This window comes from Onychomys torridus, chromosome 12, assembly GCF_903995425.1.
Source record: "Onychomys torridus chromosome 12, mOncTor1.1, whole genome shotgun sequence".
In the NCBI taxonomy this organism is placed as follows: domain Eukaryota; kingdom Metazoa; phylum Chordata; class Mammalia; order Rodentia; family Cricetidae; genus Onychomys; species Onychomys torridus.
The window spans coordinates 1,083,134-1,107,239 of NC_050454.1; the positions used below are offsets into that span (position 1 = coordinate 1,083,134).

Genomic DNA, 24,106 nt, shown 5'->3' on the forward strand with positions numbered 1-24,106 from the left:
GAGTATGTGTGTCGCAGGCAGGGATCTTGGAGGGTGTCCGTTTGCTTTTGTCTATTGGGTGGTATTGGTCTCGATGCTCATCGTCTATATCGCTGCTTGCGTATTGCTTATCCTTACTATTTGCGGCTGACTGCGGATGTTCCGGCTGTGCTGTTGCCTTGCTTCGTCACTCCGTTTAGGAGATCAGTTCCTGCCTTTCGGCGCCTAGCACTGCATTGCAGGTCCAATCCGCCCCTTGCACGGAGCGGAGTCTTATCCTTCTGTGGCTCGGCCCTTCCTGGCCCACGCTCGGGTGAGGTTGGTGACTTCGTTGGTGTCCGTTTTAGCGCTACCGGCGGAGATCGGCTGGTGGCTTGTTGTGCGATGGGGCTGTCCGCATGTGGCCTTCGCGGCTGAGTTGCGCTCCGGCGATACCGACTGGAACCACCCACTGTCGCCTCAGCGGTTGTGTCCTGTCTCGCGCCACACCCGACCATACGAGGCCACACGCTCTTAGCTGCGTTGCTGCCTTTAACCATGAGCCCACCCTGCATTTTGCTGCTCTATCTCTAAGAGTTTGGACTACTCCGTTTGAGCAGGCTGCTTTTACTTTTTGAGAGACGCTGCGCACCGCACCCGGAACCTTGTGCTTAGCTCAGGCAGTGCTCTCACGCGCTACCTCCCCACACTCCGCTGCCGCGGCTTTGTATCCTGTGGATGGACGTTTCTCCACAGTTTTCATCAATCACACTCACCATTCGCTGGCTGTCCTCCGTATCCTCTTACTCACTGTGTTCCTAGCCCCCTGCGTATACTTGTTGGCACGATGCTGTGTGTCCTGGGATGACCTGCTCCCTGGCCTGTCCCCCCTCTGGGTTCGGTTTTCTTGCACCATATGCCATGCCTGGGCAGGTACAGCTTTTCCGCACTTCACTCCGGCAGGCCAGTCCCCCACCCCTCAGCGGGCTTGCTGTGAGGTCCGGTCTCTACGACTCTGAGACGTTGCACGAGGTGGCTTGGACGGTGGTTCGTGGTCATGCTGGCTCTGCCAGCGTACGGCCTTGTTTTGGATCTCCAGCGGCCCACTGGGCAGCTGGACGCTGCCCTCTCACATCTGTTGGCCCCATTGTTCCCTGACAGCTGCAGGCGCAACTGGGACTCCTGGACCGCTCCTGGTCCACGCCACTCACCCAGGACGCAGACCACTGCTTCCTGACGACTGGCGCTGCCTGCACTTGCTCCGTTCTCTCTCTCATCTCTCTCTCTTCTCTCTCTCCATCTCCTCTCTCTCTCTCTCCCTCCACACCACCCCCATGCAGTGGTTACGCGCACGTACACCTCTTCTAGCCAGCTTGACCTGTGGTCTTGGGTGCGCTGACCTTCAACTGGGCTGGTAGTTTGCTTGGGCGGCCACCCCCGGGCGGTTTCACCTTCTCAGTGCTTAGCTTAGCTGCCTATTCGTTCTTTTGACCTTTCTTTCTTCCGCATCCTCCAGGCGCAGCTTCCAGGCCAGTTTGCGTTCGGACGCTTTGTAGTCTGCCTGCTTTTCGCGTCATTTCAGCACGCCACGTGGAACCTTTCTCTTTTCCCTCCTCTTCTCTCTCTGTTCTTTTTGTTTTTTGTTTGTTTGTTTTGTTTTGTTTTACGAGCAGGGTCTACAGTAGCTTTGACTGCCGTGGAACTCTGCTCTGTAGCCAGGCTGGCCTCAAACTCAGAGGTCCCCTGCTCTGCCTCCTTGAAGTGTGGGATTAAAGGTGGCCCACTAACCGCCAAATTAAATATTTTTAAATATGGACTCGAATCCCAAAAAGGGGCCTAGGCATCAAGTGGCGCACACTTTATCAGCCTTGGGAGGTGGAGCCAGGTGGGCAGATCTCTGTTGAAGTTTCAACGCCACTGGTTAGGTGAATTCCAGGACAGTCCAAGCTACAAGAACCTGTCTTGAAGGAAAGACAAAGAAACATCTCAATAAAGGAATCTGATTCCCTGTACCCATGGTTCCTGTGCTTGGTCACAAGACTACAAAATTCGAATCCGGCTTTTGAGGAGAAGTAGAAAAGACTGTCAGTACAGGAGCTGGCTGGTGAAGCTCATGAAATCTTTCTGTAGAAGTAAAGCTTTAAAGCCTTATCAGAGTAGGATATGTTAAAGAGTGTAAATCCTAGATGTCTCGGAGAGTGCCACGGAATAGCTGCTGTAGATGCTGCCTCGATGATTTTCACGCTCTCTGCTGCCCGGCTCTCCATCTTGCAAGCTAAGGTGAGTTCTGAGTCCTTTCATCCATAATTTTCCGACTTTTTCTTGAAGCCGTTATTTTCTTGGCAGATATCCTCTTGGCCTAATCCAAGCTGTGGCGCTTTAGCTCTGGTGTGAGGAATCTAAGACCTAGGCACACCAACGCTACAATACACTGTTCAGGGGGTAAAGGCTTTCCTGGGGCTATAGAGACGTGGGGAAAGTCAAAGGCTGATAAACAGTTGTGGTGGCTTCTGGATGAGAGCTGCATTTGATTCTGAAGTTGTCCGATTTGTAGGATGCAGCGTGGCTGGAACTTGGATAGATCGCAAGCAGAGGGTAGTCATGGTGATAGATCAGAGGTGAGTCAAGGTCAGATAGTTTTGGAGTTATTTCCTTGCCTAGCTCCGCATCTTTCTCCTCTTCTAGTGACCTGGGACTAGCATTCATGCTCCCTTCTTTTCTTTTTCCTTGAATAACATTATTTTTTAGAGAAGGTTTACTATGTAGCCACGTAGGACTGGCACTCACTTCGTAGACCCAGGCTGGCCTTGACTCACAGGAGATCCGCTCTCTTCTGTTCTGGAGTGCGGGATCAACAAGGTTGTGTTTTCATGCCCGCATTACGCCTTCCTATCCTTTTTGTTAAGTGTAGATATTTGAACACATTCATGTCCCAGCTTGCTTGCTCATATTCCACGCAGCGTTACTTAAGTGCAAGGCAGAGAGAGAGAGGAGAGAGAGAGAGAGAGAGAGAGAGAGAGAGAAGGAGCTCTAGTTTCTGGCTTGGCCCTTGCAGGGAGAGCCTGTCTCAATTAGGGTCAGCTTTCAGAACCTGATCAAGATGAGGACGAAACCCGCACCGACCCTTCTTGTTGGTTTTTGGTTACCAAATAGCTGTGTGGTCTTTGGTAAGTTGCCCATTAATCTAGTTCAGTCATTTCATCTTCCTAATGCTTTGGACGCCATTAACACAGTTCCTCGTGTTGTGTGACCTTCAATATAAAATGTATTTTCATGATATTTCATCACTGTATTTTTGCTACTGTTAAGATTCAATATAATGTAGTATATCTAACATATGCCTGATGGTCTTTAGGTGACTTCTGTGAAAGGTGCATACGGATAGGTACCTATGATTGAGAAGGAATGCTGCCCTTCTAGTTCTATGATTTGTTCTACTCATTTGGTACAATGTGGGGCGTCCTCATTCTTGGTCAATGAGCAAGATCACATGCTCTCTGCACTAAGGTAAAGTGAGTCCTTTGATTTCTCCAAGTTTTTCAAAGTCAGCCGCGTGATCTCTCACAACAAAGGAAGTCAGGATAATGCAATCACATAATGCCTGCAGAGAAGGATCAATGACCCAGCCTGGGCAAGTTTTAGTGACTACGGGATACAGGGTTCAGGTAGCCCATGCGATGGTAGACTGACTTGCCTTGGGAGGTATAAAGAGAGCACTCTTGCACCAATGCCAGATCTCCATGATTATTTAACCAGAGGCAAACAGCTGAGTCTCGTAGATGAAAAGCTGATATGATGAGCTTGAATAATGGACGCTCACAAGTGATTTCCCTTGCGGTTTACTCAGCAAATTTGGTATCTAACAATGCATCATATTTGACAAGATCTATGACCATTAAAAACAGGTGTAGAATCACATTAAATGCGTCCTTTAGGTGGTTCCATTGGAATAGAAGGTGAGCACGAATAACTTCCTTGGTGAGCAGATGAGTCTAGGTAAATTGAGTGTGAAATAAACAGTGAAATTTCGAATAATCCAACTATCATGATGAATCAAGAAATAAGTCTCATAGAGTACCATAAAGGAACACGAGAAGGGAGAAGAGATCCATTCACATAGGAGATCCTAGTATGTGTGACGAGGAAGAAGAGCAGCAGAGATGGATGGTCGAAATTAGCTTAACACGCAAAACACAGACACCATACAACCCCTGCAGGCTCGGCTCCCAATGGCTGCAAGTGATAGGTTTATATATGGGGATCTGAGAACTGACTCTTCAGGCAACAGGTACTTCTGTCGTACACCCGGAAGATCAACTGGCACAGTCTTGAACCCGCTGGTGTCCTCCAAATTCACGACTGGTGGGCGCACGTGGGGTTGTCTCCCAAGCAACGCTCTTCTCTCCCCTCGGCCATCACTGGCCCGTAAAGAGCCATCTTGCTTGTAGTATGCCTGAACCTTTCTATTAGAAGAAGGCTCCAGAGAATGGTGGGTGACTTTGCTTCTTGTGCAATCATTACAAATACCCTGGCCCTCCAATGGAGATTGCTGTTGTGGAGTGCTTGTTTGCTAGGGCATTCTATTCTAATGTTCCCTAATCAAGGACCGGCTGAGTACCGGAAACTTCCAGACCTCCTAAGTGGTTCAAATGGCGTACCACAATAATCTGTCCTATGGACGTCATCCTACTTCTGCCAAGTTGCCACACTCAGAGTTCGGTGAAATATAGTACAGGAAGTGCTCTGAAACAGGATATATTCGTTCCTTATTCTGTTCTCATGCCTGTGCTTTTCATCTCTCTTGCATAGGAGCTTTCCTCATCGCATAACCGGGGATTGCCCCACTCAACCCTCAACAGGTGCTTGGAGTGCCGTTAACTGCCCACTGAAGTCGTCCCAGATCAGAGCATCCATGGCTTCCAAGTGGAGAATGTGCACATACTGTATCCACTGAAGACTGTGCTGGGCCGTGTCCTAATTGTTGGTCACAGTACATTCATTGTAATTATAAGTGTGAGACATCTGTCGCAGACTAGACTCATTGATAGATCTTCACTTTAAGCAAAGAAACAACAAAAATTTCTTTAAAGAAGTTAATATGCGGTTAGGCCCTCAATTATCAAAGATGGGGACGTGAAGGCTCCAGCAGATGAGTCAGCAGTCAATATGGGCAGAGCATGCTGGGATGGATCAACTGTCTTAAGCACAGAACTGAAGCTCCTAGACACGACAGGATACCACCTACCCCACACACATAACAAATTTTACTCCTTAATATTACTCTATTTTTTTAAAATTTGAAAAAAAAAAATGACACTGGATATTTAACCCAAAGCTTTGTATATGCTGGCAGTGTCCTGCACTGAGGATACATCCACATTCTTTTTACATTTTTTACCATTGATCTTTTATTTAAATTTTTTATTTTTTTTTAGCAGGGTTCTTATTCTGGTAGCCAGGCTGCGCCTCTACAACTCATGGCAGTCTCTTTGCCTCAGTGTCCCAATGTGGGAGTGCAGAGGTGAGCCCAGTGCCTAGTGTCAGATCTTTTTTTATTTTGAGATTAAGGTCTCACTAATGTCAAGGTTGGTCCTTTGAGCTTGTGAAGTATACTTCCGCAGAGGCCTAGACTTTGGGTGACTCCTTCTTTCTCAGTTAGTTAGAAGCAGTCAGGATGACAACTGAACCCGACCATGATTGCAGTAAAACTGTATTTTATATGTTTCACACAGATTCCCCAACCCATTTGTCTTGTTCTTGATTAGATCTAAGTGCTATGAATTCTATAATCACCGAGAATGGAATAAAGTTCAGCTTCGGCTTCTGCACACCTAATCATTTTTTGGTCATGTCTTAGTAATTCATTGAGCGTGCACTATATGAGGAGACTCCCAATGTTGGAGGAATCAGCATGAAGAAGGAAGCGGTCTCGGAGGGGACTATTGTGTGTGGAATGCAGTACTCATGTACAGAATACACACAAGGTAGATGCTAAGCAAAACTAGGCATGTTTCCATCCCTGTCCATAAGTCCGTTTATTTGGAAAGTCTCATGTCTTCATGCCAACTTCAGGTAAGTAATGAAGCACAGAGGAATTTGGACTCCATTGAGTAGTTTTAGTATAGTCTGTAGTTGGGTGAAATGCAATCCCAACTCCAGGAGTGCTAGCCCTGCTGCTGTTGGTGCAAGGTTATTATTCAGAGCCAGGCTTCCAAAACCAAACAATCCAGACTCTGTTATCTGCATCCGACATTACAACACCTCCCACACTCCAGCCTGTTTCTCCTGGAGTCTGGTGCCTAAGAAAGGCAAGGTTTTATCTAAGACTTGGGCTTCGAGCCGTTTGAGGCCTTCATCTTTGACCGTTGTATGAAGTTCATTTTGAGCATTCTAGCTAGAAGGGAGCTGGAAGACAGCTTCCTGGAGTGTTTTCCATCTTTTTTCTCTCAGTAGTTGTCCTGATTCTTGAATGGATGTTGTCTCTACTGAACTTAATCTCAGACGATGGCAATGGCCTCTTAGGGAGAAGAGTCAAAAGACAAGACTAGACATCAAGAAAACGGGGTTACAATGGGAAAAGAGAGAGTAAGGAAGAGTCATTATAGTGGTGTGGGAAGGGCAGCAAATTTCAGATCTAGTTAGAGCCCCCTGGCTGAGGTCTAGATTTTACTGGCTTCAGTTCTCTGTGGAGGAGGAGTGTGTGTGTGGATCCTGAGCATTAATTCACATGCAAGATGGACCACTGGTGGAGTCTCTGGGCTGAATCATCTGTGGAGGTCAGCCCCCATGGGGTGACGCTTGGCCTTCTTCCAACCTGTTCCAATGCAGGCTGGCCTAAAGGCTGGGGACATGTCAGGAGCCAGATTGGAAGGCTAAAGCTGGGGTCAGGGAAGGCTCTGCTGCCAGGTTTTGAGCCCTGGCTGACTTCTGTCCGCAGCCACCACGCCTTGAGAAGATCTCCTTCCTCATGAATTGAGGAGGAAAGAGGAGCGGTGTGGGTACTATGGAATTAGTAATTCTGTCATATTAGCAGAAGCATTCACCTGTGCAGGGTCCTGTTTAAAGCCAAGGGTGTCCCAGCCAGTGAGATCAAAGTTCCTGACAATGGAGGGTTAGTGCAGGGTGCGTATTCTTTGAGTGGCTTGAAGGTTCAGAAGAAAGTAGTATGGCGCCCTTCCAGAAGCCAGCTCAAGCAGGATCAGATTTGGGCCACAGGGTTGGAAACTGCACTCCTGTCTGCATCTGGTGAAAGTCAGAGAGGCTCAGAGTGAGAGTGGTGAGGCTCAGTCTTCTCGAGTGCTTTGTATCTCAACACGGATAGAAACCGAGGTATACGATTTGGGGAGCTTGCACATGGCAGGTTACACACTTTGTGGGAAGTAGAACGAATAATTCAGCAGTAGGGAACTAATCTAACTAGGCCAGACCCCATGTTAGATTGTAAACGAGACTTTGAGATTGTGAAGGGAGAAAGCTTTTTGCTCACCAGCATCTGTCTTATGGCTATTTGACTCTCTCTCTCTAACCAAATTTAAATGAGTCTAACTATGTATGTTGAGGATTCCGTCGTATTATTAGTCTTATAATGGCGACCTGGTGTTAGTAGATATACGGCTCGTGGGACTGTTTAGCCTTATGAGACCTCCGATTACTATCCAAAATCACTTAGGGGTACTTCTGGGACAAAAAAACCACTCTAGTTTTATAGTTAAACTACATAACCCACTTCTAGGATATGCTAGAAACTCGTGTTGATCTGGACATAAGGGCTAAGTGGTTCGCGGGCGTGCATGCGTTTTTCGGCTATGGTTGTTGTACTTTGGGTGACGTGGCATTCGTTGTGACTTTACTAGCCGATCTTGTACCTCGATACTATGACATAAGATCTATAATATTGGTCTCCTTTAGTTGACCTGATGCTGGACAGGTTGGTGTTAGGATAAGTAAAGCCATTTGCAGCTTACCTCAATGTGGAGGAGACCATGTTGAAAGATATTTGTGGACACTCACGCGACAGATTGTGTCGTCCCAGTGGAGTATACTCTGCGTGGTCACTGACGCGATGGTGAATATCCACTCGTAGATACTGCCTCTAGTGAACCTGGCGGCTACTTTAGCATCACAGCCTCAGTCCGATGGGCATTCCTTCAACACTTCGAATCTAGCACAGAGCTCTTTTTACCACCCGCGTGAGTCCCGGGGGCTCGGACACCATCTACACGCTTTTCAAGGTTAATCAGAGTTTCTCCTCACTTCCATCCTATCATACTGTGTGTTGTGTGTGTGTGTGTGTGTGTGTGTGTGTGTGTGTTGTGTGTTTAGATGGATGGATGCAGGATTAAAAGTGCACAACGGATAACTTAAAAAAATAAATGATTCTTACTTTTCCTCTCAAATAAAATGCCTTGAATTTCTTCTTCTCTGACTGTTCTTGGTTTTTGACTTGTTCACTTTGCAGAATAGGCTGGCTTGAACTCACAGAGATCTTCTTGCTCGCTTCTGAATGCGGTATAAGATATATACACCAAACCAGCCTTTATATAGAGATTTTTATTATGTATTAATAAGGTATGTTCCATCCTCATTGCATTACATTACAGATTTAGCGTAGAATCTCGCTCATGTGAGACAAAATAGATTTAACAGGTCAAGTAAAATGAAGTCATATGTAGAGTTCATGCATAATAGAGTTCCGAGTGAGAGATGGAGCAAAACTCATTCAGGAGTCCACAGTGAGAAATTTGGCGTCTCACATACCCAGTCATGTGGTGTCTGTGGAGTGACCATTGTAGAACATAAACATGTCTGTGTGTTTCTAACCACTGCATCTATTTGTTCATTACCATTTAGCATGCCATCCATTCATCATCATCATCATTCATCCATCCACTGCCATTCGGCCATCATATCACTGTCTACCCATCACCTGCCGATCACCAACATCCCCACAGTGCTTATGCTTGTCTGTTTAAACCATAAGCTCCATACTCATGAGAGATAAGAAATGGAATGGAGTGATATTATAATATGTGAACTATAATATATAAATTAGATAAATGAACTTGCATTGTTGCGCTGACTGTACTGGATGAACTAAGCGGGGAATAACTGTCCGAGAAAGACTTTGTGAAATTCCCATGAACATTATGATTCATAACACTAAAAGTATTATAGACAATCATAATTATGTAATACTTCCTGGGGGTCATGTAGATTAAAGATGGTTCTTAACAAATTACAGGCGAATAATTGTCATAAGAAAAATATAGTATGAGACATGAAGTTTGATGATGGTTGCAATAATAGGACAATGACTAATAGTAGTATTGAAATGTAATGAATGGATCTTGCTTCCATTTTGTGTGAAGGTGTTAAGAGTCTAGGACAAAAGAGTCTCTAAAGACACCTGATACTGAGATTCACACTGTGCGGCAAGTGTATCAATAAAAGAGAGTAATGTTCAATAGTCATTGTTAGCGTACTGCTAAGGCGTGAGAGTTGTGAGGTTTAATGAGGCGAGATCACTGGATAATATATGGTTTTCTACTAGGAGGCAAAATTCATTAGATATAATGCTATTGAGATTTAGGAGGTGGAAAAGTTTTATATTTACAAGTATTCGCACTTCCTTATAAACCAGCAGTTGATCTAGATGGGTTTTGAGCTAACATAAAATAGTGTAGTAACAGCTCTGTTCTCTTCCCACAGCCGCAAGGTGTTTCAGAGTAGTTGAGTTCATCATTTGTCATTAAATTTCAAACAGGATTCCCAGACCACCCTGAAGCTGAGAGACACACGACATTTTACTCTTTACCGTCTTCGTTGGAGAGAACACCCACCAAGGTGTCAGCAGCACAGAAAGTGACCTTTTGTTCCCACGGCAATTCCGCCTTCCAGCCGATTGCATCAAGCTGCAAAATTGTGCCGCAGAGCCAGGCGCCCAATCCCGAGTCACCTGGGAAGTCCTTTCAGCCCATCACCATGAGCTGTAAGATTGTCTCAGGTATGCAGTGTGGGTGACGCGCACTGGGTGTTAAAATATTTCTGTTGTTGTTTTAGGGTCTCAGACTGGCCTGAAACAGTATAGTAGCACAGGCTGGCTTTGAACTCTGTGTTCCTCCTGGCTCAGCCTTGCAAACACTGAGATGACAAGTGAGAGCCACCATTCCCAGCTCAGGTGCCTCCACATAGGCATGTGTATCAGAGGAACGATAACCCTGATGGTTAGCTAAGCTGTCACAAAGAAAAGCACAGCTCATGTATATATGCGGAAAGGATTTCTAAATAGGTGAAGAAACAAGGCCCGAGATAGTCGATTTATTTCCTGGTCAATGTGTGCCCTGCTATATGGCTGGAGTTAAGATTGGAATTGAGTTTGCAGAGTCTGTAGAAACCAGTGGTAGAATAGTTAGAACCTTTGACTTCAGTTTAAGGGCTGAGTTGGTCTGGAATTGGGTTGTCTTTTACTTTCCTCTATCCATGCTAGCAAATGGTTCATCTTAGGAACAGTCATTCTGAGACTTCCTTTTTGCTGAGGGCCTTTGTCTAGTGACAGTTGCACATTCATGCTAACTAAAGTACTAATAGGAACATACTTAGGTTGGCTATACTTTAGGAAGGGACAGTTGAAAACGTCTAAGTAGGGAACACTTATGTATGTATAATTTTGTTTTATGTGTATGAGTGTTCTGGCTGCATGTTTGTGTGCACCATGTGTGTACCATTGGAGGCCCAGAGAACGCATTTATCCCCTGGAATTGGAGTTGCAGGCCATTGTGAAACACCATGTATGTTCGGGGAACTGAATCTGGGTCCTCTGCAAGAGCAGCCAGTGCTTTTAATTGCTGAGCTGTCTCTCCAGCCCCTCTGTTAAATTTAAAAAAAAGAAAAATGGGAAGATTTGCTGCTGACAGCTAAGCAAAAACATAATGTGAATCTTTAGAGTCAACAGTGGGCAACAAACCTGTAATTTTATCTGCAGAGTAGGCTGTATAAATTGGTTTGAGGCTTACGGAAATTTACAGGTGACAGCTTTGAGGTAGGTGATTAAGGGTGTTTAGCAGTATATGAGTAAAATTTGAGAATATTCTTTGGGATTCTGTGACATAGTCTTGATAGAAATTTCTGTCTGGTAAGTAAGTTTCACATTTTCCTATTAAAAATACATTCCAAATCAAAACACAAACTTCCTCAGTCTAGCTATTCACTTAACCAATTTTAGTGTCTTTGAATATACAATATTATAAATATCGGCCTATGGTATTAAGAAATTTATCATACTAAAATACAGCAGTTCCACATTGTTAGCGTAAAACATTGATTTTCGGATTTTTTAAAAAGTATATTTACATTATGTCTTCCCTCTCATCCCTCCAAACCTTCCCTTGTGTCATGCTCCCCTTTCAAACTCATGGCCTTTATTTTAATGGTTGTATGCATGTGTGTGTGTAAAATAAATACATAAAGTTGCTTGTGTGTATGTTTTTTGGGGACCACTTGAGCTAGTGAACAATTTAGGTGCTCATCTCTGGGGAAGACCGATATATACCCCCCCCCCCAGTCTTTAATTGCTTATAGCTCTTCCTCTAGGTCAGGCCTTGTGCACTTCTCCCCACCCACATTGGGATATCAACTGTTGTTCTTTTTCAGGCCTTGTTTAAGTAGCTGTATTGTTGAAATTTTGCAGCCTAAGCTAATGACTAACTGAAATCTTAAATTAAGTATTCTTCCATGTCTCTGAACCAGTAATGCATGCATGTGTGTTCATATGTTGTTTGTGTGCATGTTGTTATGATCATTTACCAAAAACAAAATACTAGTTGTAAACAGTCTAGTAAAATGAGTATCCACCATAAATGCTGAACAAAATATTCGAATCATCCTTGATAGTGTTTGTTCTCTGGGTCAGTTGGAGTCTGACTTAATCCCTTATAAAATAAAACTTGAAGATTTTATCCAGCTGTAGTAGCACTCGCTTTAATCCCAGAGGCAGGCAGATCTCTCTGAGCTCAAGGCCAGCCTGGTCCACAAAGTGAGTTCCAGGTTAGCCAGAAAAACCCTGTCTCATAAAACAAACAAACACTTGAAGATTTCTATAAAGAATCCCTCATTCCTTCCCCATGTGATGCTTTTGTTCAGGAAAAGAGAGAAAGAGAGAAAGAAGCCCTTGCTAGGGACAGATCCAGAGCAGATTCTGCTCCTGCAGCAGACAGGACTGAGAGAGCAGAGCAGAGGATTCCGTCAGTAACACAGGGAGAAGCTTCCTAGATTTCTTTCCTTCATCTCAACAGAAACCCTTCTGACTCCTGAGTGCTGTGATTAAGACATATGCTGCCACACCTGGCCTTAGAATCTGTTTCGTTTTTTTTTTTCTTTTCTTTCTGAGTTTTTATGTGTTAGGGTGTTTTGCCTGCATGTATGTCTGTGAACCACATGTCAGCAGTGCTTTAGAGGCCAGAAGAGAGCTTTAGATCTCCTGGAACTGAAGCTGCTGGCAGTTAGTTGTGAGCTGCCATGTGGGTGGGTGCTGAGAAGTGAACCCAGTTCCTCTAGAAGAGCAACAAGTGATCTTAACCACTCAGCCATCTCACCAGCCCCAGAATCTGTTTCTAATTACCTGCTCTATTTGCTGATCCTAGTCATGATTCTAAGAGCACTGTGTAAGACAGCAGGACCTGGCCTCAACTACACTGGCAGCCCAGCCCCTAAAGTACCTGTTGTCTCTCGTCTGACTTGTTACCCTTGTCATTGGCGTCCTCCTACTTAAATTGTATGTGCACTTTGTTTCTCTCCTTTCTTTAATTAACAAAGGCTCTCCAATATCAACTCCAAGTCCATCACCATTGCCTCGCACCCCAACTTCCACTCCGGTTCATGTGAAGCAAGGCACTACCAGCTCTGGTATAAACCCCCCTCATGTGATTGTGGACAAACCTGCACAGGTTATTGGGGCCTCTACTCAGAGTACAGGTGTGTATGAGCAACATTCATGCAATCTAAAGGATCAATCTTTTATTAATGGTAAAATCCTACCATGAACCCTCCATCTGTAAGTAAGTATTTATAAAAGGAACCTCCTACTGCTTCTCTGAGGAAGAGTCTCTGTGTATGAAAGCTCAATGTCTAGTTCAATGAGAAGCCTTTTCTGCAGTCACCACACTGCCCTGCAGTCCAGCACAGCTGCCTGGTGTCTCTCTGCAGTCCAGCACAGCTGCCTGGTGTCTGTCAGGGTTTTGACTTTGGTTTTTAATACTGTTACTAACATTGTATCCGTTTCCTTCATTTAATCCATGTTCACACACGTGCTCTCAGAGTGTGATCTCCCTGCTAAGGGGAATAGTGAAAAGAGAATGAGTGGAGGTAAGGCAACGAGGCTGGCTCCCCCACACTGCTCCCTCCCGTGTATCAGAATTAACACAGTTCTATATGTACTGGGCTTTTCCACATAGGCATTTCGTTGCGAAAATTAGCAGTTTTAGAGTCGTTTACCAGGAGAACTCATTTGAGAAGTACTGCTTTCAGCATATTTGGGTATGCTGAGCAGATGTCTTTGGAGTTAACATATTAGTCTTGAGAATCAGCCACAACTCTGAAGAGGCAAATTTGGTAGGTGAAATAACTTGCTGAATATCAATCACTTTAGGTCTTAACTTAGTATTTACTGTTGGTAACTGAACGCCATTGTGTGGCTGTGGGATAATGATAATGTCCAGGAGTAGCATTTGGAGAGAGGTGCAGCAGAAGCTGGCATTCACTGGAATGTCTGCATTTGTTAAATGACCTACACCCTGTGTTGTACTGTCTCTTCTATGGCGAGCAGAGTCTGTTGTACACATGTCTCTGCTTCTTCATTCTGTCCTTCCTTACGAGCTTCTTACAGCTTTCCAGGCTGGGCATGTGATCAGCTTGTAGGGATGGAGAGAGAGAGAGAGAGAGAGAGAGAGAGAGAGACTGAGACAGACTCTGACTCTGTGTGTGTGTGTGTGTGTGTGTGTGTGTGTGTGTGTGTGTGTGGTGTGTGTTTGGACTTTTAGGAGTTTCGAATTTTTAACCCTTCGAAATGAAAAGTAATTGAAAACGGAAAGGATGGTGGAAAATGATTTTAAAATTACATTTTGTAAACTTTATTTTGTTGATACATGTCTCAAATCTCTCTTGCTTATCAGGAAGTCCTACAAGCAAGCTCCCAGTGGCCTCCCAGGTTCCCCAAGGAACAGGGTCCCCTATTCCTAAAATTCACGGAAGTAGTTTCTTAACATCTACAGTCAAGGTAAACTCGTCTTGCTTTGTTGCAGACTCCAAAGGCGTACTCGCCAATAACAGCGTTTGGTCTGGAAGATCATTTCCTCACTTAGTTTCTTCTGGTATAAAAGACAGTTCTCAGCACGTCCATCAAATGTTCTGCCAGTATCAGTTTGGAAGCTCAATGTGGGGATGAGATGGCCTTTGTGAAGTTTTATTAAAAATACTTCTTTAGAAGCTGGAGAAACGGCTCAGCTACTCAGCACTTGCTGCTCTTGCAGAGGACCTGAGTTTAGGTCCCAGCACTTCCCCGGCAGCCTACAACTACCTGTAACTCCAGCTTCAAGGGATCCAGGGCCTACTTCTAGCCTCTGTTGGCGCACCCCACCCCCCCCCCACACACACACCCCCCCCCACACACACACACCGGCATGTTTCCTGGTGGTACGAGGAGCAAACCTTGACTTCTTTGCACACAATAGCCTGGTAGTTATTTATTTAAAAGTAACTCTTAATCTCTTCAGAGTAGACAGTAGTTCAGAGTCTGACCTTTGTGGACTGTGATCTGACTTCCTCAGGCCAGACTGGTGAAAATCTGCTCAGTATTTGGCAAAAGGACTTCTCTGTTTGGTTCCTATTTGCTCAGGATGGCTGTGTCTGTCTGAATGGCTCTGAGAATCTCTTCCTGGCGTGCCCAAACCAGCTTTCTTCTTACATAGATAGCTGACAGCTATCGTGGATAGTCTCCTGACCCACGTGAGGTTTTCCTGCAACAACTCCCTTGAAGCTCTACCGTTTATTTCTTAATATTTAATCAAACACTAACAGTTTAGGTAGGACTCTAACATTCGTCAGGACATTTGCTGAGTAGTCCAGGCGAGACTTGATTAGCAATCCTCCTTTGTCAGCCTCCTGAGTGCTGAGATATTACAGCACTCAGGTGGGAATGCATACCTCACTTTTTATTTGAAGGGAATCACCGTGACTGCACAGAAGCTTGGGAGATCCATCAACGTTGTGGGTTTTTTGTGTTCTTTTGTCTTTGGTTGTTGGTGTTGTGAGGTGTGGGTGGGTTAGCATTACATGTAAACGGCTGGAATATCTGGGACAATTTGTTCAGCCTGTGTATAATCAGTGTTTCCACGCAGCAGGAGGACTCTTCATTTGATTTGAGTTAGTTTTCCACTCGGAAGGCCCCAAACCCACCATGTTGATGCTGTTCTATAGTAAACGCTGGGATGTCTGGGACAGTTTGTTCAGCCTGTGTATAATCAGTGTTTCCATGCAGCAGGAGGACTCTTCATTCGCAACTATGCCGCCTCTCTGCCCGATCGGCAGTCACCCGAAAGTGCAAAGCCCCAAAGCTGTGACTGGAGGACTCGGAGCTTTCACAAAGGTGAGCGTGTGCCACTGCGTTGCCCTGAGCCTGTGGTGGTTTTCCACACTTTTGTAGCAGGCCTTGGTTCTGAGGAATGTCTCCCCTCTAATGCTGTCCACGTGCTGGCAGCACAGTGAAATGGGACTGTTCTCCCCTGCTGCATTCCACAACAGTCCTGCTTGGCCCCTTTGTAGATAGCTCTTACAGACTCTGTTAAAGCCTCTTCTGCCTTTCTCGTGGAGCATTCTGCAGTACCAAGTTTCATTCATTAACATCATGCAGAGAAACTAGATTCAAATAGTAACAGTAGATCCTTCCTCCTCCCCCCCACTTGGAAACTTACTCAGTGTCATTGTTTGTTGCAAGGTGATCATCAAACAGGAACCTGGGGAAGCCCCTCACGTGTCCACCACAGGAACTGCCAACCAGTCAGCATTCCCTCAGTATGTGACTGTGAAAGGGGGTCACATGATAGCTGTGTCCCCTCAAAAACAGGTCATAAGTGCTGGAGAAGGCATGACTCAGTCACCAAAGATTCCACCCTCCAAGGTTTGTATGGCTTTGGGGTGGGTGGGGTGTAAAGGTACAAATGTAGGTTATTTATCTAAATTGTTGACAGGTGCCAAAATGATGAAGGATGACTGAGTTGCTGATCCCATACAAACCTGTTGATATTAGTCCAGTTGGAAAAGGCCCAGTCACATACACCCTATACTGTCTGTCCATGACAAGAGTGGGCATGCTTAAACAGAAGCCCCAGGAACAGTCTAAGGGGCATAGGGACATGGAACCTCTCTCCAGCATCAAAGTAGCAGGCCTGTGGGCTGTGTATTTGATTCCAGTCTTAGTGGGAGCACTGTTTTGACCTGTTTATTCCTGCTAGGAGAGCGCTACACTTCACACCTCCAATGTCCAAGCCCTGTGATTTGTTTTGTTTTGAGATGACCCCAGACTCAAGGCAACCCTCATAACTCAGTATCCCAAATGCTAGGATTATAAGTGTGTGCCATTTGGTTCATTCATTGAATTTGTTGGTAACTTACAAGTACCAGAGAGTAAATAGGGAATTGTGAAGTAGCACATAATCTGTCTTCTTCCACATCAGTTACATATTGAGGCTCTTGACTGGTGCTTGTGTGTAACATTCTTGTAGTTCTCGGGCTACGCCGGCAAGGCAGGTATTTTTCACTCCCATTTTATAATGTGGAAACCAAGAGTTTGAGGGCGTGGAACCTTTCTGTAGAATATATGAGCAGATAGCATACAGCTAGTGAGTGGTAGGAGGCTTAAAACTCACGGCTTTTGGCCCCAAATGAACCGTGCCAGAGCTGGTGAGATTGATGAGCTGTTTTCTCTAACCTAAGCATGCTTTTGGAACACAGAGTTAACTTACCCTGGTGTTTCGGCATGTGTGCTCTGAAGCTGTTGGAAATGTCTGTGGGTGTTTATATTTCAGCTTCAAAGCCTGGCTTGTCTAGGAGTATGAATTGTTTTGAGACGAATACTTTAAAATGGAAGATGGCATTACATAATTTGGGTTAGTTTAGGTAAGTAGGTCTCTCTGGGAATAGAGTGCTAAAGATTGTTTTTAAATCTGTAAGAATCTGTAAGGTTTCCAAAACTTACCTCATCAGATAGTTCATCTTCTGATTTAAAACAATTCCTCATCTGTCCCAAACTTACTGAGTCAGAATTTCCCCCAAGGGCCTGGGAATCTGGTTTTTCATAAGCTGCCCAACGGTTCAGATGCCCTGGCCAGTTAGAAATGCCGAAACCTTGCCCTGTCCTCTGGGTGAGCTCTGTCACTGTCAGCAACAGAGGTCAAACCCAGGGCCTCACACCTTGGACAAGGATTTATTCTGCAGCTGAGCTCAGCTTTCTTTTACTTTTTATCTTGCGGTTGAGCCAACCTTGTAGCTAGACTGTCCCACAGTCCTGCCTTGGCCTTTGGAGTCACTGGGTGGGCATTCTACATCACCATGGCCTCTGGTGGCTTAACTTCCTATTCAGCCATGTCTCACACATTTTTTTTTTTAACCTTTTATTTATTTATTTTTATGGATACAGGTCTTTTGCCTAAGTGTGTATCTATGTATCATGTACGTGCCATGCCTCAGAGACCGGAAGAGGGTAGAAGATTCCCCTAGAACATAGAGTTACAAACAACTATGAGCCAACATTGGGGTGAGGGTAGGGGCTAGGAATCAAACCCTGTGCTTTTAGATGCTGAGATATCTGTCTAGCTTTTTACACATTATTTAAAATATATTCTTCTTCATGAAGGGGTATAGGGTTTTTTCCCCCTTTATTTATATGTATAGGGACACAGATGTGAGAAAGTCAGAGGACTACTTGCTCAAGTTCTCTCCATCTTGTGGGTCTCAGGGATCAAACTCAGATGATCTGGCTCAGTAGCAAATGCCTTTACCCCATGAGTCATCTCACTGGCCCAAGGAAATACATGGTTTTACCAATCTAAAGAGAAAGATTTATTTATTTATTTTGCATTTATGCATGTGGGGTAGAAGACTGCCACAACATGCCTGTGGAAATAAGAGGACAACCTGTAGGTTCATTTCTCTCCTGCTGTAGACCCAGGGTTCAGTCAGGTCGCCAGGCTTGGTGACAGTTGCCTTTTCTGGTTGAGCCCAGCTGGCCACAGTGGCTTTGAACACATTGCCATTGGGCCCAGAAGATCTGAACTAGGTTAGACTCTGTTTTTAACCACTTTGCATCCAGTGCTGAACAGTTGTTCTGTCTTGTCCCAGCACCACCTCCCTACTGGTAACAGAGTAAAAAGAAAGTAGATGGGTTGTATAAGGATGCCCTGAGTAAGGCTTAAGGAAGCCTAAGAAAGAAAGCAAGAGCAAGAACTGCGAAGGATCAGGAGAGCGTGGGCAAAGACATCATTGTCTGTCTGAGTAGTTTATACCCACATCAGACTCCAGGTGAGGAACTGTCTGCACATGGGACTGCTGAGATGCTTTTCTAAGAAGTACCCCAAGCAGGAGTGTACAAAAGGTGGTAGCTTTCCTTTCAGACAACTTGAGAACAACAGAAATTCACTCATCTGTTTGGTCTTTGTCCAGGGTGGGGCCTTGGGGTTTTGTTTTTAGTGACAGTAGAAAGAGGCACCGGCCTTAACTAAAAGAGCTGAGGGCGTCTCGGGCTGGGTAGGACAGAAGCAGAAGGGTGTGGCCAGACGTGACGCCGAGCTTCCTTTGCTGTAATTCTCAGATCGAAGTGTTGCTTGCTTCTGTAACCCAGCTGGTTATCCCAGGAACAGCAGCCCCTGTCTTTCAGGACTGAACAGGGTCTAGTATGAATACTGTATGTGGCAGGCATGCCGGAATACCAGGCAACAGTGTTGTGCATAAGTGGCGTAACTTGGAGCATCATTGAGCATGTCCAACCTTCAGCTCCCCAGCCACATGTGCTTCAGGCTAACTGTGAATGTAGCCTGCCCCTGGACATACGAAGGGAATTAAATCAGCACGAGACTTTATGTAAATTCTTTTAAACTCGATTTTGGGGGTCATAAGCAGGAACATTGTAGATGGCAACATTGAATTAAAAGAATGGACATGCCCATATATTGCCAACAATTGTGAATTGTTACCTTGATGATAGCCATTCTGGCTAGATTAAAATGGAATCTTTCGTTAGATATGGTCTCACTATGTAGCCCAGCTACAGAGATCTGCCTTCCTCTGCCTCCTGAGTGCTGGGATTAAAGGTGTACACCCCCATCTGTTTGATTTCTTTTTTATTTTATTTTATTTTATTTTTTTAATGTGTATTAGTGTTCTTTATGTCTGTTTACCACGTGTGCACCTGGTACCCATGGAGGCCAGAAGAGGGTGTCAGATGCTCTGGGTCTGGAGTATCAGGTGTTGTGAGCTACTTTGTAGATGCCAGGAATTGGATATGGCTCTTCTGGAAGAGCAGCCAGTGCTCAGCCCCAATTTTATTATCATATATTAAGCATACATAATGGGTTTGTTACTTTTTCATTTATTTATATATTTCAGGCACATATATTTTGATTCTGTTTACCTTCCCATTACCTTCTTTGTTCCTCCTCCCAGTCCTGATGATCCTATGTGTGTATGTGTGCAATCCATCAAGTTTCATTAGTATTGTTTGCGGGAGAAATTAGTTTTATTAGGGTGATGCGTGGTCTATAGGAGTGTGGGCACCTCACCAGTGGCTGTACCATGGAAGACAATACCCTCTCTTCCCCAGCAGCCACCAGTGGCCTGTGGATCCTCAGGGACGAGTGGGCCTTTATGACTCAGTAAGACATTGAGGAGCCCAGTATTGGGCAGTATCACAATTAGAGATATTACAGAGGAAACACAGTCTTGACAGAGCGGGGACCAAGGACTGGAGCTCACTCTGTAGAGCAGACTGGCCACAATCTTCCTCTTCCCTCTGCCTTCCCCATCCTGGGATTGAGGGTGTGAATCACCAAGCCCAAGCCAAGGAGTGACTTTTTTTGTTTTGTTTTGTTTTTCCAGACAAGATTTCTTTGTGTAGCTTTGGCTGTCCTAGAAGTAGCTCTGTAGACCAGGATAGCCTCAGAACTCACAGAGATCTATCTGCCTGCCTCTGCCTCCTGAGTGCTGAGATTAAAAAAGTGGGCACCACCACCCAGCTCAAGGAGTGGTTTTTAAGGAATCAGTTCTACTAAAATAAAGGAACTGGAAGTAATTAAAATATTCAAGGCATATTACACAGATGGCTGAGATGCTCAATTGCCATTTAGTATGCTTTATGGAGTGTGGCAGTGACACTCAGGACAGCCAGAGCCTCCCATGATTCACTATCCCATTATCTAATGGTTATACCAAAAACCAAACAACCAGCAAATGATTTCACCTTTCAAAGAGTTTATTTAGAAGACTCCATGGTAAAGAACACTGGTTTCTCTTCTCAGCACCCACACGGTGCCTAACATCAGTTCCAGAGGATCCGGCACCTTCTCTGCCCTCAGTGGGCTTTGCACTCCTGTGGTACACAGATGTACATGCAGGTAAAACACCCATACACATAAAATAAAAATAAATCTTTTTAAAGAGTAATTTACACTTAAAAATGGAATGAAGTGAGATTACACACACCTTTAAAAACTTTTTAGAGCTACTGCAAATCTTGTATTTGTGTAGTTGAAGTTTTCTCTGGTCCTACCCAGCCCCGCGGACCCCACAGCTGCTTATAAAATAACCATTCAGAAGCTTATATCAATTAAAACTGCTCAGCCATTAGCTCAGGCCTATCACTGATTAGCTCTTACATTTAAACTCAGCCCATTTTTGTTAGTTTATATGTTGCCACGTGTTCCATGGTTCCCCTGACTCAGCCTTCCATGTCTTAGAATTCTCCTTGTCAGTCTTGTCTGTTCTTTCTGCCTGGCTACTGGCCAATCAGCTTTTACTTATCAGCCAATCAGATCAACACACTCACAGCACACAGACCATCGCACAGCATATTTGGGCTGGAGAGATGGCTCAGTAGTTAAGAGAGCACTTGCTACTCTTCTAGAGGAGCCAAGTTCATTTTCTAGCATCCACATCACGCCGCTCACAACCACCTGTGACTCCAGCTCCAGGGAATTGGATGTGATTTTCTGCTCTCCTCAGATACCAGCACACACGGAGCGCAGGCAGGCAGGCAGGCAGGCATGCACACATACAGAAACAAATGAAAGTGAACATTTTAAAAACTTACATCGTGACTGACGAAAGTATCCCTGTGGACTGTACAAGTGGAGGAAGGGAAGTGGAGAGCGCTGGCTGGTTAGCATGATTAGGTAGGCGTTGGCAGAGGCTTGGCGCTTCTCGGCTCCAGTCTCCCGGCTGCAGGTAGATCTTTAGTTTCTTGGTGAACCAGTTCAGTCTCTTTGAAGGTTAATCTTTTTTTGGTTTCATTCCCACTTCGGCAGCAGTTACTGTCTGTGCTTGGGGTTTTTGTTGTTGTTGTTGTTTGTTTGTTTGCTTTTGGCATCCCTTCAACCCAGCTGACCTTCTAGCTCTCTTTGCATTGGTGTGGTTTGCTGTTGCAAGCTTGGGGTGGGGGGAGGCACAGAGTCACATTAGCCCTGTTAGAGTCTGGACTTCAAGAGCAACGTGGCAGTGCACACCTTTAATCCCAACGCTAGGGAGACAAAGGCTGGTTGCTCTCTGAGTTGGAGGCCAGCCTGGTCTGCACAGTGAGACCTTGTCTTAAGCAACAAGAACAAAAGAAAGGATCTGCCCTTGTTTCCACATTGCCTCGTGATTACCATTCTTCAGTTGATAGAAATGAGTTCATGTTAGCCGGACATTTTATACATTTATTCATTTTATGAATCTGTGGGTAAATATTGCCATTACTTAAGCTAATCTTAAAGTTCAAGGAAGTTAAATAATTTACCCAGTTGCCAACTTGGAACTGAACCAGGAAAACAAGTCTGTCTGGTTGCTCTGTACCTAACAGTGCTTGATTAGGGACCACTGTCTTCATGCTAGCCATAACATCCAAGCTCATGGCAAATGTATTTTTATATCACAGTCTTTGAAGAGAAACAAGTGGTTTACTAGACTGTAATGAAGGAAAGCTCATTTGTCTGTTGCTTATTTTATTCTGCCTCTTGAGTGATCATTTTATTGTTTTGTTTTGTTTTTTTCCTTTTTGGTCCTGCCCCTGAATCTCAGCATGACAGCCCTGAGGTTGTAAGCATGTGCCACTGCTCTTAAAAAACAAAACAAAACAAAAAACGGGGGGGCGGGGGGGGGGAGATATCCATGGCTGATATGTAAAATTAAATTAAATTATATATTAAAAAAAAAAAGATACTGCAAAAAAAAAAAAATCCTAAAAACAACAACAACAAAAAGGCCATGGTGTCTGGAGAGATGGCTCAGTAGTTAAAAACACTTGCTAGGCTTCCAGAAGACCCACATTGAATTCCAGGCATCCACAGAGCAGCTTACAACTGTGTGTAGCTAGTGCCAGGAGACCAGTGCCCTCTTCTGGCCTCCTTGGGAATCACGAGTGCTTGTGGTGCACAGGCATAAATGCAGGCAGAACACCCGTACACATCAAATAAAACTTTTACTGAGCCTGAGAATTGCATACAGTGTAATTTTAACATGTTCATGTCAACTCCTTCCACAATCACATTCTCCTCCTTACCCATGTGTCTTAATTGTGTGGTTTTTTAATTGCTGTGATAAGATACTGTGATCACCATGGTGGGGAGCAGGACAGCAGGCAAGCAGGCATGAGTATGGAGCCGTAGCTGAGAGCCTCCATGTGACCGGGAGTAGAGCTGGCTTTGAAACCTCAAAGCCCATACCCAGTGACACGCTCGCAGGGCCACACCTCCTAATCCTTCCCAGTTTCACCAACTGAAAACCACGTGGTCAGATAGACGAGCCTGTGAGTGTGCCCTTCTCATGCAAACTAACGTACCACCCAGCTTGGATCCAAGTAGGGTGTCAGGTCCCACCATCAAGACCAGTGTGTGTTGCTCAGCTAGCCACCATGGGAGTGAGGCCCCGTTGGCCAACAGCTCCACAGGTAATCCATTCCTGCTACTGGGGATTTTATTAGCTAGTATGAGGTGTCTAGTTGGGGTTTGTGCCTCCCTTGTAGGGTAACTATTGTACATGGATGTGTCTTAGGAAGCTTCTGTAGTGGTAGTTTGTAGGGTAACTATTGTACATGTAGGTGTTTCAGGAAGCTTCTGTAGTGGTAGTTTGTAGGGTAACTATTGTACATGTAGGTGTTTCAGGAAGCTTCTGTAGTGGTAGTTTGTAGGGTAACTATTGTACATGTAGGTGTTTCAGGAAGCTTCTGCAGTGGTAGTTTGCAGAAGCTTTCTCAGAAGGCCTTCAGTGTTGGATACCCTTCCCCATAGTTTCTTCTCTACCCCACGCTCACATCTCCCATCCCAGTTTAACCCTTCCTGTTCCATTATTCCCATTTAAGCCTTTGTACCTCCATGTTCTGTCTCCCCTCCCTTGATGCTCTAGGCTGCTGCTTTACACTGCTCAGCCATCCTGACACCTGCACACCACTCTTGTTTTTTTTTTAATTGTGTGTGGAGCGTGTCTCTCTCTGTGGTGCATCTCTGTATATGGGGTGTGTGTGTTGCAGGCGGTATGTCCAAGTGAGTACAGGTGCTGGTGAAGGCAGGGGCCTTGAATCCCCCTGGAGCTGGTGTTTCTGGCAGTTAGGACCTGCCTACCTGAGTGCAGTGACCTGAACTTGGGTCCTCTGAATGAACACTACATGTTCTTGGCCTCCGAGCGATCGTTCCAGCCCCTCTTACTTTTTAATGACTCAGAAGTTTTACTGAAATACTGAAAATAATCTCTGTCTCTCTGTCTCTCTCTCTCTCTCTGATATAAAGCAGTCAAATAACCTCTGCTCATATTAGCTTGTTTACTTTAGGGTGGTCTTTTTCCTCCAAATGAAGTCCATTTTGTTCTTCCTAGAAATAATCCCATCCATACTTTTTTAAATCTTTATTTTGTTCATGTG

The 24,106-nt window shown here is 44.9% G+C and overlaps 1 protein-coding gene across 1 annotated transcript in view; it reads left to right on the plus strand.

The window, feature by feature from the left end:
* Positions 1-24,106, plus strand: part of Yeats2 (YEATS domain containing 2) — a 93,335-nt gene that overhangs the window by 32,484 nt on the left and 36,745 nt on the right. The window contains exons 10-18 of the mRNA XM_036204055.1: positions 209-488; positions 579-685; positions 892-1,032; positions 1,120-1,201; positions 9,722-9,961; positions 12,769-12,927; positions 14,124-14,227; positions 15,488-15,595; positions 15,944-16,126. Coding sequence (XP_036059948.1) covers positions 209-488; positions 579-685; positions 892-1,032; positions 1,120-1,201; positions 9,722-9,961; positions 12,769-12,927; positions 14,124-14,227; positions 15,488-15,595; positions 15,944-16,126 — 1,404 coding nt within the window. The remainder of the gene's footprint in view (positions 1-208; positions 489-578; positions 686-891; positions 1,033-1,119; positions 1,202-9,721; positions 9,962-12,768; positions 12,928-14,123; positions 14,228-15,487; positions 15,596-15,943; positions 16,127-24,106) is intronic.